At 46.9% G+C, this 19517-nt stretch overlaps 2 protein-coding genes across 4 annotated transcripts in view; one reads left to right on the forward strand and one right to left on the reverse strand.

Moving 5' to 3' along the window:
* The window catches only part of LOC109877235 (isocitrate dehydrogenase [NADP], mitochondrial), a 91207-nt gene extending 90207 nt beyond the window's left edge, over nucleotides 1-1000 (forward strand). Inside the window, exon 11 of the mRNA XM_031812565.1 lies at nucleotides 629-1000. Within this exon, the coding sequence (XP_031668425.1) occupies nucleotides 629-713 (85 nt within the window). The 3' untranslated portion in view covers nucleotides 714-1000. The remainder of the gene's footprint in view (nucleotides 1-628) is intronic.
* A 10912-nt stretch (nucleotides 1001-11912) lies between these two features.
* The window catches only part of LOC116359599 (zinc finger protein 710), a 44991-nt gene continuing 37386 nt past the window's right edge, over nucleotides 11913-19517 (reverse strand). For all 3 annotated transcript variants that reach the window (XM_031812480.1, XM_031812479.1, XM_031812482.1), the window contains 2 exons: nucleotides 14652-14823; nucleotides 11913-12451 (listed from right to left, as the gene is read on the reverse strand). In XM_031812480.1, coding sequence (XP_031668340.1) covers nucleotides 12261-12451; nucleotides 14652-14823 — 363 coding nt within the window. In that variant the 3' untranslated portion in view covers nucleotides 11913-12260. The remainder of the gene's footprint in view (nucleotides 12452-14651; nucleotides 14824-19517) is intronic.

The raw sequence follows: 19517 nt of genomic DNA on the forward strand, positions 1-19517 counted from the left end.
CCTCCGTTAGGGTTAGGTTAGGTCGCTCCTCTCTTCCGTTGGGGTTAGGTCACTCCTCTCCTCCGTTGGGGTTAGGTCTCTCCTCTCCTCCGTTAGGGCCAGGTCTCTCCTCTCCTCCGTTAGGGTTAGGTCTCTCCTCTCCTCCGTTAGGGTTAGGTCTCTCCTCTCCTCCGTTAGGGTTAGGTCTCTCCTCTCCTCCGTTAGGGTTAGGTCTCTCCTCTCCTCCGTTAGGGTTATGCTGGTCTCTCCTCTCCTCCGTTAGGGTTATGCTGGTCTCTCCTCTCCTCCGTTAGGGTTATGCTGGTCTCTCCTCTCCTCAGTTTCATCATCATTACCACAATGCTGGTCTCTCCTCTCCTCTATTTCATCTACTAAACGAAAACAATAACTATGTGCTGGGGTGAACAGTGGCACTGTTTCCCCTTATGCAGCTTTAAAGGCAATGTTCCCAGGTTTGCCAAAAACCCATTCATGGTAAACATTGCATATGTTGGCTCAATCGGAAATTGCCTTGAAAAGCCGCAATGCCTATAACCCGCAATCAGATTGAATAGAGCCCTTAGTGTTGTCGTGCACACCTGCCTAGTTCATTAAAGTGTCTAATCCAACCTGTCATGTGATTTTGCAGCTGCAAGCTGAATGAACATTACGTCAACACATCCGACTTTCTGGACGCCATCAGGACCAACCTAGACAAGGCTCTGGGCAAGTGAAGAGGAGGACAACACCACCACCACAAAACAAACTAACACTACCTTAGATTAGATCTGTGTTGCTGCCATGTTGTGGTGTCTCTCTTTATGTAGTGTTGTGGTGTCTCTCTCTATGTAGTGTTGTGGTGTCTCTCTCTATGTAGTGTTGTGGTGTCTCTCTCTATGTAGTGTTGTGGTGTCTCTATGTTTGTTCTTAATTGACTTGCCTTTAAATATATATATTTTAAATGACCTTAACCCTAGTACAAAACAGACAACTTTGAAATAATAAAAAAATTGCATCCGTACAAGTTTTTGACCTTGTTTATGTAGCGTTAACCTAACTTGTTTTGACCCCAATATTTCAATTAGCTGTGTATCCTGTTTGAAGGGAACACGTTTGATATTTTCCTGACAGTTTGTGCTATGGACTTTTTGTGCCAATCAGATGTGTTACTAATAGTGTGTTTCTCTGCCTTCCCATTGACAGGGGAGACTTGTCAAATCATTTTATTTTCTTGTCTGTGGTCCAATACATTCTGGATTCATATGATTAATAACCTGTTATTCATATAATGAGATCAATACCAGGGATCAATTTAAAACAACCATTTCAATTAAGCGTAGATTACTCTTGAATGATGTATAAAAAAAATCTAAATAATTCTCAAATGCAGTATGTAGGGTTAGGGTTAGGGTTAGGGTTAGGGTTAGGGTTTAGGGTTTAGGGTTTAGGGTTAGGGTTAGGGTTAGGGGTTAGGGTTAGGGGTTAGGGTTAGGGTTAGGGTTTAGGGTTAGGGTTAGGGTTTAGGGTTAGGGTTAGGGTTAGGGTTAGTATGTACAGTCATCAGTTTCCATGTAAAGACTTTTACACTGTAGGCTACCGACACCGACGTCTCCACGCTGTGCCCACGTCTCCACGCTGTGCCGACGTCTCCACGCTGTGCCGACTACTCAAATCAAAGACTTTTACACTGTAGGCTACCGACACCGACGTCTCCACGCTGTGCCCACGTCTCCACGCTGTGCCCACGTCTCCACGCTGTGCCCACGTCTCCACGCTGTGCCCACGTCTCCACGCTGTGCCCACGTCTCCACGCTGTGCCCACGTCTCCACGCTGTGCCCACGTCTCCACGCTGTGCCCACGTCTCCACGCTGTGCCGACTACTCAAATCAAAGACTTTTACACTGTAGGCTACCGACACCGACGTCTCCACGCTGTGCCCACGTCTCCACGCTGTGCCCACGTCTCCACGCTGTGCCCACGTCTCCACGCTGTGCCCACGTCTCCACGCTGTGCCCACGTCTCCACGCTGTGCCCACGTCTCCACGCTGTGCCCACGTCTCCACGCTGTGCCGACTACTCAAATCAAAGACTTTTACACTGTAGGCTACCGACACCGACGTCTCCACGCTGTGCCCATGTCTCCACGCTGTGCCCACGTCTCCACGCTGTGCCCACGTCTCCACGCTGTGCCCACGTCTCCACGCTGTGCCGACTACTCAAATCAAAGACTTCTACACTGTAGGCTACCGACACCGACGTCTCCACGCTGTGCCCACGTCTCCACGCTGTGCCCACGTCTCCACGCTGTGCCCACGTCTCCACGCTGTGCCGACTACTCAAATCAAAGACTTCTACACTGTAGGCTACTGACGTCGCTACGCTGTACTGACGTCTCAAATCAAATTGTATGCGCCGAATACAACAGGTGTAGACCTTAGTGAAATGCTTACTTACAAGCCCCTAACCAACAACGCAGTTTAAAAAATATGGATAACAATAAGAAATAACAGGAACCAGTAATTAAAGAGCATCAGTAAAACAACAATAGCGAGACTATATACAGGTGGTACCGGTAAAGAGTCAATGTGCGGGGGCACCGGTTAGTCGAGGTAATATGTTCATGTAGGTAGAGTGACTATGCATAGATAATATCAGAGTACCAGCAATGTGAAAAAGGGGGGGGGGCAGTGCAAATAGTTTGGGTAGCCATTTGATTAGCTGTTCAGGAGTCTTATGGCTTGGGGGTAGAAGCTTTTAAGAAGCCTCTTGGACCTAGACTTGGCGCTCCGGTACCGCTTGCTGTGCGGTTGCAGAGAGAACAGTCTATGACTGGGGTGGCTGGAGTCTTTGACAATTGTTAGGGCCTTCCTCTGACACTGCCTGATATAGAGGTCCTGGATGGCAGGAAGCTTGGCCCCAGTGATGTACTGGGCCGTATGCACAACCCTCTGAAATGCCTTGCGGTCGGAGGCCGAGCAGTTGCCATACCAGGCAGTGATGCAACCAGTCAGGATGAACTCGATTTTGCAGCTGTAGAACCTTTTGAGGATCGGAGGACCCATGACAAATCTTTTCAGTCTAGATTTTGTCGTGCCCTCTTCACAATTGTCTTGGTGTGCTGTCATGTTAGTTTGTTGGTGATGTGGACACCAAGGAATGTGGACAGCCCCGTCGATGAGAATGGGGGCGTGCTCGGTCCTCCTTCTGCCTTGTCTTGATCACGTTGAGGGAGAGGTTGTTGTCCTACCACCACACGGCCAGGTCTCGGACCTCCTCCCTATAGGCTGTCTCGTTGTTGTCGGATATCAGGCCTACCACTATTGTGTCATCGGCAAACTTAATGATGGTGTTGGAGTCAAGCCTGGCCATGCAGTCATGAGTGAACAGGGAGTACAAGAGGGGACTGAGTACGCACCCATGAGGGGCCCCTGTGTTGAGGATCAGCATGGCAAATGTATTGTTACCTACCCTTACCACCTGGGGGCAGGCCCGTCAGGAAGTCCAGGATCCAGTTGCAGAGGGAGGTGTTTAGTCCCAGGGTCCTTAGCTTATTGATGAGCTTTGAGGGCACAATGGTGTTGAACGCTGAGCTGTAGTCAATGAATAGCATTCTCACATAGGTGTTCCTTTTGTCCAGGTGGGAAAGGGCAGTGTGGAGTGCAATAGAGATTGCGTCATCTGTGGATCTGTTGGCGGTATTCAAATTGGAGTGGCTCGAGGGTTTCTGGGATAATGGTGTTGAAGTGATAATGGTGTTGCCTTTAAAAGCACTTCATGGCTACAGACGTGAGTGCTACGGGTCGGTAGTCATTTAGGCAGATTACCTTAGTGTTCTTGGGCACAGGGACTATGGTGGTCTGCTTAAAACATGTTGGTATTACAGACTCGGACAGGGAGAGGTTGAAAATGACAGTGAAGACACTTGCCGGTCAGCGCATGCTCGCAGTACACGTCTTGACAATCCATCTGGCCCTGCGGCCTTGTGAAAGTTGACCTGTTTAAAAATTTTACTCACATCAGCTACGGAGAGCGTGATCACACAGTCGTCTGGAACAGCTGGTGCACTCATGCATGTTATTTTTTTCCCACCTTTATTTAACCAGGTAGGCTAGTTGAGAACAAGTTCTCATTTACAACTGCGACCTGGCCAAGATAAAGCAAAGCAGTGCGACAAAAACAACAACACAGAGTTGCACATAAACAAATGTACAGTCAATAACACAATAGAAAAATCTATGTACAGTGTGTGCAAATGTAGAAGAGTAGGGAGGTAAGGCAATAAATAGGCCATAGAGGCAAAATAAAAACAATTTAGCATTAATACTGGAGTGATAGATGTGCAGATGATGATGGGCAAGTAGATACTGGGGTGCAAAAGAGCAAGAGGATAAATAACAATATGGGGGTAGTTGGGTGTGCTATTTACAGATTGGCTGTGTACAGGGACAGTGATCGTCAAGCTGCTCTGACAGGTGATGCTTAAAGTTAGAGAGGGAGATGTAAGACTCCAGCTTCAGTGATTTTTGAAATTCGCTCCAGTCACTGGCAGCAGAGAACTGGAAGGAAAGGCGGCCAAAGGAGGAATAGGCTTTGGGGATGACCAGTGAAATATACCTGCTGGAGCGCGTGCTACGGGTGGGTGTGGCTATGGTGACCAGTGAGCTGAGATAAGGTGGAGCTTTACCTAGCATAGACTTATAGATGACCTGGAGCCAGTGGGTTTGGCGACGAATATGTAGTGAGGGCCAGCCAACGAGAGCATACAGGTCGCAGTGGTGGGTGGTGAATGGGGATTTGGTGACCAAACAGATGGCACTGTGATAGACTGCATCCAGTTTGCTGAGTAGAGTTTTGGAGGCTATTTTATAAATGACATCACCGGAGTCAATGATCGGCAGGATAGTCAGTTTTACGAGGGTACGTTCGGCGGCATGAGTTAAGGAGGCTTTGTTGTGAAATAGGAAGCCGATTCTAGATTTAATTTTAGATTGGAGATTCTTAATGTGAGTCTGGAAGGAGAGTTTAGTGCTTCTACACCTGCATTGCTTGCTGTTTGGGGTTTTAGGCTGGGTTTCTGTACAGCACTTTGAGATATCAGCTGATGTACGAAGGGCTATATAAATAAATTTGATTTGAGTTTACAGTCTAACCAGACACCTAGGTATGTGTAGTTGTCCACATATTCTAAGTCAGAACCGTCCGGAGTAGTGATGCTAGTCGGGCGGGAGGGTGCGAGCAGCAATCGGTTGAAGAGCATGCACTTAGTTTTACTTGCATTTAAAAGCAGTTGGAGGCCTTGGAAGGAGGGTTGTATGGCATTGAAGCTCGTTTGGAGGTTTGTTAGCAGTGTCCAAAGAAGGGCCAGATGTATACAGAATGGTGTCGTCACACCAGCAGCAAGAGCGACATCATTGATATATACAGAGAAAAGAGTCGGCCCAAGAACTGAACCCTGTGGCACCCCCATAGAGACTGCCAGAGGTCCGGACAACAGGCCCTCCGATTTGACACACTGAACTCTATCTGAGAAGTAGTTGGTGAACCAGGCGAGGCAGTCATTTGAGAAACCAAGGCTATTGAGTCTACCGATAAGAATGCGGTGATTGACAGAATCAAATGCCTTGGCCAGGTCGATGAAGACGGCTGCACTGTACTGTCTTTTATCGTTGGTGATAATGATATCGTTTAGGACCTTGAGCGTGGCTGAGGTGCACCCTTGACCAGCTCGGAAACCAGATTGCATAGTGGAGAAGGTACGGTGATCTGTTTGTTAACCTGGCTTTCAAATATTTTAGAATGATTTTATTTGTCTCGAAGAGAGCGTAGAAGTAGTTTAGCTCATCTGGTAGGCTCGTGTCACTGGGCAGCTCTTTGCTGTGCTTCCCTTTGTAGTCTGTAATGGTTTGCAAGCCCTGCCACATCCGACAAGCGTCAGAGCCGGTGTAGTACGGTTCGATCTTAGTCCTGTATTTACACTTTGCCTGTTTGATGGTTCGTCAGGGATTTTGGAATTTCTTATAAGCTCCAGGATTAGAGTCCTGCTACTTGAAAGTGGCAGCTATAGCCTTTAGCTCAGTGTGGATGTTGCCTGTAATCCATGGCTTCTGGTTGGGGTATGTATGTATGGTCACTGTCTCTACGCTGTGCTGACGTCTTTACGCTGTAGGACGCTGACGTCTCCACGCTGTAGGACGCTGACATCTCCACGCTGTAGGACGCTGACGTCTCCACGCTGTAGGACGCTGACATCTCCACGCTGTAGGACGCTGACAGCAATGAGCATCTCAGGGAGGGATGGCAGTGCTCCTTAACACCTTTGGACTCCACACTGTGGTGTTCACACTACACCAAGTTTCATTTGAATATTTATTGGTGGCTATTCAAGTTTTTTATTGAACTATTTATCAAATGGACAGAGGCGGCTGATCTTCCAGCCCAGGGAAGGTAAAGGTGAAATTCCTCTGACGTCCGGGAGTCACTGTACCACTAATGGAGGGCCACAGATTCTTTCACAGGCAAGATTCAGAACACTGTTCCTACTGTGTTGTCTACTGTGTTGTCTGTACAGCAGGTGGTGACATGGAGGCACAAGTAGATTCCAACTGAAACATGACATCACAGGCTGGGCTAAACAATTCCAGGGTTAGGATTAGGGTTAGAAAGACATGATTAGACCACAGAAGCAGTTGGACTCTTTGACTGTATGATATGGGAGCACAATAGGGTTATATACTGTACTAACTTACAAGGTTGAAACATACTGTCCTAGTCATTACAACAAAAAGTTCCGTTTTGAGGAATTACAGAATGCAGACAGATTAAAACAAGACTGAAAAACAGAAACCAAAGAACCTTTATTAAATAGTAATGTGAGGTTTCAGTTAGATTTTCTTCATTCCAAAAAACAACTATACCAGGGTTTTAGTTTTAGTGTGAATCAAGGCTCCCTGCATAGTAGGATGGGGGGGGCAGGTGTTCCCCAAAACAGAACCAGAGAGAGAGGGAGAATTAGTTTTAACTCGCCCAGTGCTCCGGGACACTTTAGGACCAATGGAATGGTCTAAAAAAAATGTGCCCGGGCCAGTTATTGACCACTGTGTGATGTTACAGAGTCCTGCTTGTATTGACCACTGTGTGTAGTTAAAAGTCTTGCTTGTACCATCTTAGGTAGCCTGGTCCAGATCTGGTCGTACCATCTCAGGTAGCCCGGTCCAGATCTGGTCGTACCGTCTCAGGTAGCCCGGTCCAGATCTGGTCATACCGTCTCAGGTAGCCCGGTCCAGATCTGGTCATACCGTCTCAGGTAGCCCGGTCCAGATCTGGTCGTACCGTCTCAGGTAGCCCGGTCCAGATCTGGTCGTACCGTCTCAGGTAGCCCGGTCCAGATCTGGTCGTACCGTCTCAGGTAGCCCGGTCCAGATCTGGTCATACCGTCTCAGGTAGTCCGGTCCAGATCTGGTCTGAATGTCAAGCTAAACCAAGTGAAACAAGGTGGGGGAAAAAGGTTTGTTTGTAGAGTAAGGAGACAGTACTGTAAGTGGTTACACATCAGCAACATGTTGTAGTATTAGCCAGCAGAAACAGCAGACAGCAGTCACTTTAGAAAGTATAGACCTGACTCCAGATCAGCTCATAGAAGACTGTTCCTGTGCTCCTCCATGCTGCAGAACAGACATGTTGTGAAGATCATTCAAACCTGTTATATGTATCAATGTCTAATAGAAAGTACCACTCGACTCTTTCCAGATTTGGTTGTTTTACAAAGTGGGATTAAAATGGATTTAATTGTCATTTTTTTGTCAACGATCTACACAAAATACTACGTCACAGTGATAGAAAAATTCTAGCATCTGTAAAAAAGAAAGAACAATAAAACACATATATTGTGATTAGATTAGTATTCAACCCCCTGAGTCATGTTAGAATCACCTTTGGCAACGATTACACCTGTGTCTTTCTGGTTAAGTCTCTAAGAGCTTTTTAATTCTTCAAGCTCTGTCAAGTTGGTTGTTGATCATTGCTAGACTGCCATTTTAAGGTCTTGCCATAGATTTTCAAGTAGTTTTAAGTAAAAACTGTAACTAGGCCACACAGGAACATTCAATGTCATCTTGGTAAGCAACTCAAATGTATACTGTACAAAAATAGATACGTGTTGATCCCATGTTTAATGAGCTGAAATAAAAGATCCCAGAAATGTTTCACACACAAAAAGCTTATTTCACTCAAATGCTGTGCACTAATTTGTTGACATCCATTAGTGAGCATTTATCCTTTGCCAAGATAATCCATCCAACAGACAAGTGTGGCAAATCAAGAAGCTGATTAAACAGCATGACCATTACACAGGTACCCCTTGTGCTGGGGACAATAAAAGGCCACACAAATGTGCAGTTTTGTCACACAGCACAATGCCAAGAAGTCTCAAGTTTTAAGGGAGCGTGCAAGAATGTCCGCCAGAGCTGTTGCCTGATAATTTAATGTTAATTTCTACCATAAGCCGCCTTCGACGTAGTTTTAGAGAATTTGGCAGTACGTCCAACCAGCCTCAGAACCGCAGACCACGTGTAACCACTGTAGCCCAGGACCTCCATAACCAGCTTCTTCACCTGCGGGATTGTCTGAGACCAGCCAGCTGGACAGCTGATGAAACTGTGGGTTTGCACAACCGAAGAATTTCTGCACAAACTGTCAAAAACTGTCTCAGGGAAGCTCATCTGCGTGTTCGGCATCGTAACCATCTTCAGTGGGAAAATGCTCACCTTCAATTGTCACTGGCACGCTGGAGAAGTGTGCTCTTCATGGATTAATCCCAGTTTCAACTGTCCCGGGCAGATGGCAGACAGTGTGTATGGCGTCGAGTGTACGAGAGGTTTGCTGATGAACAGAGTACCCCATGGTGGCGGCGGGGTTATGGTATGGGCAGGCATAAACTATGGATAATGAACACAACTGCATTTTATCAATGGCAATTTGAATGCACAGAGATACCGTGATGAGATCCTGAGGCCTCAGGATCTCAGGCCCATTGTCGTGCCATTCATCCACCGCCATCACCTCATGTTTCAGTATGATAATGCACGGGCCCATGTCACATGGATCTGAACACAATTCCTGGAAGCTGAAAATGTCCCAGTTCTTCCATGGCCTGCATACTCACCAGACATGTCACTAATTGAGCATGTTTGGGATGCTCTGTATCAACGTGTATGACAGTGTGTTCCAGTTCCTGCCAATATCCAGCAACTGCACACAGCCATTGAAGAGGAGTGGCACAACATTCCACAGGTCACAATTAACAGCCTTATCAACTCTATGCGATGGAGATGTGTTGCGGTGCTTGAGGCAAATGGGGGTCACACCAAATGGGTGGCAGGGTAGCCTAGTGGTTAGAGTGTTGGACTAGTTACCGAAAGGTTGCAAGTTCAAATCGCCGAGCTGACAAGGTACAAATCTGTCGTTCTGCCCCTGAACAGGCAGTTAACCCACTGTTCCTAGGCCGTCATTGAAAATAAGAATTTGTCCTTAACTGACTTGCCTAGTTAAATAAGGGTAAAAAAAAGATACTGACTGGTTTTCTGATCCATGCACATACCTTTTTGTTAAGGTATCTGTGGCCAACAGATGCATATCTGTATTTCAAGTCATGTGAAATCCATAGATTAGGGTCTAATGAATTTATTTCAATTGACTGATTTCCTTATGACCTGTAACTCAGTAGAATCTTTGAAATTGTAGCATGTTGCTTTTATATTTTTGTTCAGTGTATATTTGGCCTTGTATTTTAAGTTTATGTCCTGCTGAAAGGTGAATTAATCTCCCAGTGTCTGTTGGAAAGCAGACTGAACCAGGTCTTCCTCTAGGATTTTGTCTGTGCTTAGCTCCATTCGGTTCTTTTTTATCCTGAAAACATCCCCAGTCCTTAATGATGAAAAGCACACCCATAACATGATGCAGCCACCACCATGCTTGAAAATATGGAGAGTGGTACTCAGTGATGTGTTGTATTGGATCTGCCCCAAACATAACTTTATGTCCTGAATACAAAGTGTTAATTTCTTTGACATATTTTTTGTAGTATTACTTTAGTGCCTTACAAAAGGATGCATGTTTTAGAATATTTGTATTCTGTAGAGGCGTCCTTCTTTTCACTCTGTCATTCAAGTTAGTATTGTGGAGTAACTACAATGTTGTTGATCCATCCTCAGTTTACTATCACAGCCATTAAACTCTAACTGTTTTAAAGTCACCATTGGCCACATGGTGAAATCCCTGAGCGATTTCCTTCCTCTCCTGCAACTGAGTTAGGAAGGACACCTGCATCTTTGTAGTGACTTGGTATATTGATATGCTATCCAAAGTGTAATTAAAAACTTCACCCTGCTCAAAGAGCTAATCAATGTCTGCTTTTTTATTTTACCCATCTACCAATAGGTGCCCTTCTTTGCAAGGCATTGGAAAACCTCTCTGGTCTTTGTGGTTGTATCTGTGTTTGAAATTCACTGCTCGACTGAGGGACCTTACAATTATCTGTATGTGTGGGGTACAGAGATAAGGTAGTCATTCAAGAAACATGCTAAACAGTATTATTGCACACAGACTGAGTCCATGCAACTTGGTAAGCAAATTTTTATTCCTGAACTTATTTAGGCTGGCCATAATAAAGGGGTTGAATACTTACTGACTCAAGACATTTTAGCTTCTCATAAACAATTCTACAAACATAAATTCACCTAGACATTATGGGGTATTATTGTGTGTAGGCCAGTGACATTGAATCCATTTTAAATCCAGGCTGTAACACAACATGTGTAAAAAGTCCAGGGGTGTGAAGACTTTCTGAAGGCGCTGTATACAGTGTGTCTGTTTGGATCTAAGATCAGAGTTATACTGCATCTGGCACGGCCTTCTGTCAAAACATACTGATTGGTGAATGATTCCATAGCAGGTAAGATGTTTCTGTGTAAAACTGATTTCTGAGTGCTGATACAGTTCCATACCACAACTTATCAGAGTTTAGATCTGTCACTATATGTCTGATAGAATAGCCCAAGGACTTCTAGACCAATCATGTCTGGTAGAATATCCCAAAGGACTTCTAGACCAATGATATCTGGTAGAATATCCCAAAGACTTCTAGAGCAATCATGTCTGGTAGAATATCCCAAAGACTTCTAGACCAATCATGTCTGGTAGAATATCCCAAAGACTTCTAGAGCAATCATGTCTGGTAGAATATCCCAAAGACTTCTAGACCAATCATGTCTGGTAGATTATCCCAAAGGACTTTAGACCAATCATGTCTGGTAGAATATCCCAAAGGACTTTAGACCAATCATGTCTGGTAGAATATACCAAAGGACTTCTAGACCCAATCGTCAGTCTCAGAGTCACTTCTATCAGAGACGGGTGGAGCGAATTGGCTGTTGAAGTGCATGTCCTGCCCCTCCATCAGGACAGGTCAGTTCTGGTTCTTAAAGAGTCCATGAACCCCCTCCCTGTGTCTCACTGCCACAGCACGCCCTAACCTAGTCTCGCTCACTGCCACAGCACGCCCTAACCTAGTCTCACTGCCACAGCACGCCCTAACCCAGTCTCTCTCACTGCCACAGCACGCCCTAACCCAGTCTCTCTCACTGCCACAGCACGGCAGCCATGTTGTCTGTTCCCCACCCATGGTCTCCTCTCCATTAACAAAAGCTGAAGAACATACACACATCCAGGTACTTTCCACAGGTGCTGGAGTTCTAGGTAAACTCATGGAAAACAGAAAGGAAAACGCCACACTGCTGCTCGTGCTCCCAGATATGTATTTATAACAATGTTTCCACCATTAGGTCCTGGATACCTGATGAAGACCTAAGGGTGGAAACGTTATAAATAAATATCAGCTGGGAGCATGAGCAGCAGTGTGGCATTTTCCTTTCTGTTTTCCCATGGTCTGTAGTTAGTCCACCAATAAACCATGGTCTGTAGTTAGTCCACCAATAAACCATGGTCTGTAGTTAGTCCACCAATAAGCCATGGTCTGTAGTTAGTCCACCAATAACCCATGGTCTGTAGTTAGTCCACCAATAACCCATGGTCTGTAGTTAGTCCACCAATAACCCATGGTCTGTAGTTAGTCCACCAATAACCCACGGTCTCCTCTACATTAACACATGGACTCTTCCTCATTAACCCATGGTCTGCAGTTAGTCCACCATTAACCCATGGTCTCTTCTCCATTAATCCATGGTGTCTAATGGTCTGTAGTCCATTAACACTATTCTCCTGCTGCTCAAGACGTGTTGTAGTTAGCTGTATCCTTCCCAAAGTTGTAATAGTTGTCCATGTCGTCCATGTTGGCCGTGGTGAGCTTGGTGAGGTTCTGGGAGCCTCCATTATCCATGTTGTTGTTTGCCCCTGAGGTCCCAAAGTCAAAGTTGTCCTCCTCATAGTGGCCCTGGCCCTCCATCCCGGGAAGAGCATCTGGGAACACACAGAGAAACAGGGCTGTTAGGGAGAGTACAGTGGTTGAACCAACCCAGAACACAGTGGTAGAACCAACCCCAACCCAGAACACAGTGGTTGAACCCACCCCAAAACACAGTGGTTGAACCCGACCCAGAACAGTGGTTGGACCAACCCCAACCCAGAACACAGTGGTTGAACCAACCCCAACCCAGAACACAGTGGTTGAACCAACCCCAACCCAGAACACAGTGGTTGAACCAACCCCAACCCAGAACACAGTGGTTGAACCAACCCCAACCCAGAACACAGTGGTTGAACCAACCCCAACCCAGAACACAGTGGTTGAACCAACCCCAACCCAGAACACAGTGGTTGAACCAACCCCAACCCAGAACACAGTGGTTGAACCAACCCCAACCCAGAACACAGTGGTTGAACCAACCCCAACCCAGAACACAGTGGTTGAACCAACCCCAACCCAGAACACAGTGGTTGAACCAACCCCAACCCAGAACACAGTGGTAGAACCAACCCCAACCCAGAACACAGTGGTTGAACCAACCCCAACCCAGAACACAGTGGTTGAACCAACCCCAAAACACAGTGGTTGAACCAACCCCAACACACAGTGGTAGAACCAACCCCAACCCAGAACAGTTGTAGAACAAACCCTAACCACAACCCAGAACACAGTGATCAAACCAACCCCAACCCAGAACACAGTGGTTGAACCCACCCCAGAACACAGTGGTTGAACCCGACCCAGAACACAGTGGTAGAACCAACCCAGAACAGTGGTTGGACCAACCCCAACCCAGAACACAGTGGTTGAACCAACCCCAACCCAGAACACAGTGGTAGAACCAACCCCAACCCAGAACACAGTGGTAGAACCAACACCAACCCAGAACACAGTGGTTGAACCAACCCCAAAACACAGTGGTTGAACCAACCCCAACACACAGTGGTAGAACCAACTCCAACCCAGAACAGTTGTAGAACAAACCCTAACCACAACCCAGAACACAGTGATCAAACCAACCCCAAACCATAACAGTGGTAGAACAAACCCCAACCCAGAACACAGTGGTAGAACCAACCCTAACCCCAACCCAGAACAGTGGTTGAACAAACCCAGAACACAGTGGTAGAACCAACCCTAACCCAAACCCAGAGGTTGAACAAACATAGAACACAGTGGTAGGACCAACCCCAACCCAGTGGTAGAACCAACCCCAACCCCAATCCAGAACCCAGTGGTTGAACAAACCCAGAACACAGTGGTAGGACCAACCCTAACCCCAACCCAGAAGTTGAACAAACCCAGAACCCAGTGGTTGAACAAACCCAGAACCCAGTGGTTGAATCAACCCAGAACCCAGTGGTTGAACCAACCCTAACTCAGAACACAGTGGTAGAACAAACCCCAAACCAGAACACAGTGCAAGAACAAACCCTAACCCCAACCCAGAACACAGTGGTAGAACCAACAGGATCACAAACAAAGTTTTAACAAACAGGATATACAACCACCAAGTCAGGCTGCTCATTGACTGTTACTAACACTAAGCCTACAATAAGAAGGCTACAGGAATGGTAGTTAGGTGGCTGAATAAATAAGTGATGGATTGTGAGATGAGAGGAAGGAGAGTAAAGCCCTACCTTGTCCATCAGGGGAGATGTTCATGCTGGGTTAGGGTTAGGGTAAAGGGTTAGGGATAAAGCCCTACCTTGTCCATCAGGGGAGATGTTCATGCTGGATTAGGGTAAAGGGTTAGGGATAAAGCCCTACCTTGTCCATCAGGGGAGATGTTCATGCTGGGTTAGGGTTATGGTAAACGGGTAAAGCCCTACCTTGTCCGTCAGGGGAGATGTCCATGCTGGGTTAGGGTTATGGTAAACGGGTAAAGCCCTACCTTGTCCATCAGGGGAGATGTCCATGCTGGGTTAGGGTAAAGGGTTAGGGATAAAGCCCTACCTTGTCCGTCAGGGGAGGGGTAAAGCGTTAGGGGTAAAGGGTAAAGCGTTAGGGGTAAAGCGTAAAGTGTTAGGGGTAAAGCGTTAGGGGTAAAGCGTTAGGGGTAAAGCGTTAGGGGTAAAGGGTAAAGCGTTAGGGGTAAAGCGTTAGGGGTAAAGCGTTAGGGGGTTGGTCTCAGGGTAAAGGGTTTGGGTTAAGGTAAATGGTTAGGGTAAAGGGTTAGGTGTCAAGCCCTACCTTGTCCGTCAGGTGAGATGTCCATGCCGTGTTTGACCTTCATGTGTCGGCTGAGGTTCCCCTTCAGGTTAAACTTGGAGGAGCAGTAAGGACACTTGAAGGGTTTGGAGCCGGCGTGGAGGTGCATGTGACCCAACAGATTGTACATTCTGTTGAACGACTTCCCGCACACCTGGAAAAATCAAAGCACGAGTAACATTATATGTTCATAATCGTTATCGTTTGGCTTGACAACATCAGGACATGGCTATTAACTGTAGTCCCTGCTACAAGTCCCTATCTGAGTGAGTAACCAACCCCCAAGACCTAACTGTAGTCCCTGCTACCAGTCCCTATTAACCAACCCCCAAGACCTAACTGTAGTCCCTGCTACCAGTCCCTATTAACCAACCCCAAGACCTAACCGTAGTCCCTGGCTGCTACCAGTCCCTATTAACCAACCCAAGACCTAACCGTAGTCCCCGGCTGCTACCAGTCCCTATTAACCAACCCAAGACCTAACCGTAGTCCCCGGCTGCTACCAGTCCCTATTAACCAACCCCCAAGACCTAACTGTAGTCCCCGGCTGCTACCAGTCCCTATTAACCAACCCCCAAGACCTAACTGTAGTCCTTGCTACCAGTCCCTATTAACCAACCCAAGACCTAACTGTAGTCCCTGCTACCAGTCCCTATTAACCAACCCCCAAGACCTAACTGTAGTCCCTGCTACCAGTCCCTATTAACCAACCCCCAAGACCTAACCATAGTCCCTGGCTGCTACCAGTCCCTATTAACCAACCCAAGACCTAACCGTAGTCCCCGGCTGCTACCAGTCCCTATTAACCAACCCCCAAGACCTAACTGTAGTCCCCGGCTGCTACCAGTCCCTATTAACCAACCCCCAAGACCTAACTGTAGTCCCTGGCTGCTACCAGTCCCTATTAACCAACCCCCAAGACCTAACTGTAGGCCCTGGCTGCTACCAGTCCCTATTAACCAACCCCCAAGACCTAACTGTAGTCCCCGGCTGCTACCAGTCCCTATTAACCAACCCCCAAGACCTAACTGTAGTCCCCGGCTGCTACCAGTCCCTATTAACCAACCCCCAAGACCTAACCGTAGTCCCCGGCTGCTACCAGTCCCTATTAACCAACCCCCAAGACCTAACCGTAGTCCTCGGCTGCTACCAGTCCCTATTAACCAACCCCCAAGACCTAACCGTAGTCCCCGGCTGCTACCAGTCCCTATTAACCAACCCCCAAGACCTAACCGTAGTCCCTGGCTGCTACCAGTCCCTATTAACCAACCCCCAAGACCTAACTGTAGTCCCTGGCTGCTACCAGTCCCTATTAACCAACCCCCAAGACCTAACTGTAGTCCCTGGCTGCTACCAGTTCCTATTAACCAACCCCCAAGACCTAACTGTAGTCCCTGGCTGCTACCAGTCCCTATTAACCAACCCCCAAGACCTAACTGTAGTCCCTGGCTGCTACCAGTCCCTATTAACCAACCCCCAAGACCTAACTGTAGGCCCTGGCTGCTACCAGTCCCTATTAACCAACCCCCAAGACCTAACTGTAGGCCCTGGCTGCTACCAGTCCCTATTAACCAACCCCCAAGACCTAACTGTAGTCCCTGCTACAAGTCCCTATTTGAGGCAGCAACCAACCTGCAACACGAAAGTTGGTTATTTCAGAATTCAAAGAAGTGTCCGAAACCCTCCCCTGTAGACAAACACCAATGTTATGTCCACTGGATGGAATCAGAAATTGAGGATCCTTTAATGCAGATGTTTGTAAAGGTAATCCGTACATCCTTTCCTCACCTTGCATTTGAAGGGTTTGACAGGCAGGCCAAAAACTCCAGGTAATATATCATATAAATATATAATCTCACCAGGTCATATATAAAACGTACATATATAATCTCACCAGGTCATATATAAAACGTACATATAGAATCTCACCAGGTCATATATAAAACGTACATATAGAATCTCACCAGGTCATATATAAAACGTACATATAGAATCTCACCAGGTATTATATCATATAAATATAAACTCACCAGACAATAAAAATACAATAATGTGTGTGTCATTAGTTTTAGCAGACTGTGTTTGTCTATTGTTGTGACTGATTTTATGACCAATTTATGCAGAATTCCAGGTAATTCAAAGGGTTCATATACTTGTTCTTGTCATATATACACCATATAAACTCACCAGGTCATATATACACCATATAAACTCACCAGGTCATCATACGGATCCAAGATGGCGTAGCAGTAAGACGTCTTGTCGTGTCCCTTGTGTATATAGTTTTTTTTCTTTTTTTTCCCCGCATATCTTTTAAAACATTTTGCTAAACCTCAACTTCTAAATGCTCTCCTGCAACCCGCCTCACCCAATGTAGCTATTTTTCCTAAAGTATTTATATTTACTTCGGATCCGGAACCCCTCAAATGAAGCTAGCCAGCTAACTACCAGCAAAACATTGCTAGCGGTCTTCAGCTAACCGGTCATCAGCTAACCTTTAGCTCGGAAAGCTTTCGCCAGTTCGAACAACGCGACTAACCAGAGCATAACGGACCTATTTTTTTTAAATAATTTTTTATCCCCGGATTCCCACCGGATTCCCACCGCAAACGGAAAATTTTCAGCTGGATCTTCACAACTAGCTATCTAGCTAACCGCAACCCCGGATGATTACTCCTGGCTAGCGTTTCCACCCACTTAGCTTGAAGCTAGCCCGGCCAGAGCTCCTGTGCTACCACCGTAGCATACTCCTGGGCTACCACCGTAGCATACTCCTGGGCTACAATATCCAGACCCACGACCGGTCTATCGATGTCACCGCATGAAGAGGAATAAACAGACTCACCCCATCGCGACGTCCCCCAAAGGCTAACTCTCTAGCCCTTGCTATCTCCTTGCTTGCTAATTGGGCCTGCTAACTGCTAGCTTGTTTAGCCCCGGCCCGCTAACTGCAACCTTGTTTAGCCCCGGCCTACTAACTGTTAGCTTGTTAGCACAGGCCTGCTAACCGTCTGAATCGCCGCGTCCCAAACACTCACTGGACCCATATTTACTTTTACTTCAATCTCTTTTCGATTTTTAATTTGTTTATACCTTCCGGTAACCTGCCTCACCCAATGTGATACGGAATCGCTATTATTTTTAAAACACACTCAAGAACCTCCAGAAGCTAACCAGCTAACTAGCTACAAGCTATTTAGTCATTGTTAGTTTTTTAAAACCTGGATAACACTCGCCAGTCCAGCTTCCCTGCCCCATCCACCGCTGCCCCCTGGACACTGATCACTTGGCTACATAGCTGATGCATGCTGGACTGTCCATTAATCACGGTACTCCATTCTGCTTGTTTATGTTTTATCTGTCGGCCCCAGCCGCACTCAGGCTCTGTGTGTAGTTAATCCGACCCTCCCTCTGCCTAGTCAACGCCATTTTACCTGCTGTTGTTGTGCTAGCTGATTAGCTGTTGTTGTCTCACCTACTGTTTTAGCTAGCTCTCCCAATTCAACACCTGTGATTACTGTATGCCTCGCTGTATGTCTCTCTCAAATGTCAATATGCCTTGTATATGTTGTTCAGGTTAGTTATCATTGTTTTAGTTTACAATGGAGCCCCTAGTTCCACTCTTCATACCCCTGATACCTCCTTTGTCCCACCTCCCACACATGCGGTGACCTCACTCATTACAACCAGCATGTCCAGAGATACAACCTCTCTCATCATCACCCAGTGCCTGGGCTTACCTCCGCTGTACCCGCACCCCACCATACCCCTGTCTGCGCATTATGCCCTGAATATATTCTACCATGCCCAGAAACCTGCTCCTCTTATTCTCTGTCCCCAACGCTCTAGGCGACCAGTTTTGATAGCCTTTAGCTACTAATTTTGAAAATTACTCTCTCCAGAAATAAGTCTCTCACTGTTGCCGCCTGCTACCGATCCCCCTCAGCTCCCAGCTGTGCCCTGGACACCATTTGTGAATTGATCGCCCCCCATCTAGCTTCAGAGTTTGTTCTGTTAGGTGACCTAAACTGGGATATGCTTAACACCCCGGCAGTCCTACAATCTAAGCTAGATGCCCTCAATCTCACACAAATCATCAAGGAACCCACCAGGTACAACCCTAACTCTGTAAACAAGGGCACCCTCATAGACGTCATCCTGACCAACTGGCCCTCCAAATACACCTCCCCTGTCTTCAACCAGGATCTCAGCGATCACTGCCTCATTGCCTGTATCCGCTACAGAGCCGCAGTCAAACGACCACCCCTCATCACTGTCAAAAGCTCCCTAAAACACTTCTGTGAGCAGGCCTTTCTAATCGACCTGGCCCGGGTATCCTGGAAGGACATTGACCTCATCCCGTCAGTTGAGGATGCCTGGTCATTCTTTAAAAGTAACTTCCTCATCATTTTAGATAAGCATGCTCCGTTCAAAAAATGCAAAACTAAGAACAGATATAGCCCTTGGTTCACTCCAGACCTGACTGCCCTCGACCAGCACAAAAACATCCTGTGGCGGACTGCAATAGCATCAAATAGTCCCCGCGATATGCAACTGTTCAGGGAAGTCAGGAAAGCTAAGGCCAGCTTCTTCAGGCAGAAGTTTGCATCCTGTAGCTCCAACTCCAAAAAGTTCTGGGACACTGTGAAGTCCATGGAGAACAAGAGCACCTCCTCCCAGCTGCCCACTGCACTGAGGCTAGGTAACACGGTCACCACCGATAAATCCATGATTATCGAAAACTTCAACAAGCATTTCTCAACGGCTGGCCATGCCTTCCGCCTGGCTACTCCAACCTCGACCAACAGCTCCGCCCCCCCCCCCCCGCAGCTACTCGCCCAAGCCTCT

This window comes from Oncorhynchus kisutch, unplaced genomic scaffold (assembly GCF_002021735.2).
Source record: "Oncorhynchus kisutch isolate 150728-3 unplaced genomic scaffold, Okis_V2 Okis03b-Okis08b_hom, whole genome shotgun sequence".
In the NCBI taxonomy this organism is placed as follows: domain Eukaryota; kingdom Metazoa; phylum Chordata; class Actinopteri; order Salmoniformes; family Salmonidae; genus Oncorhynchus; species Oncorhynchus kisutch.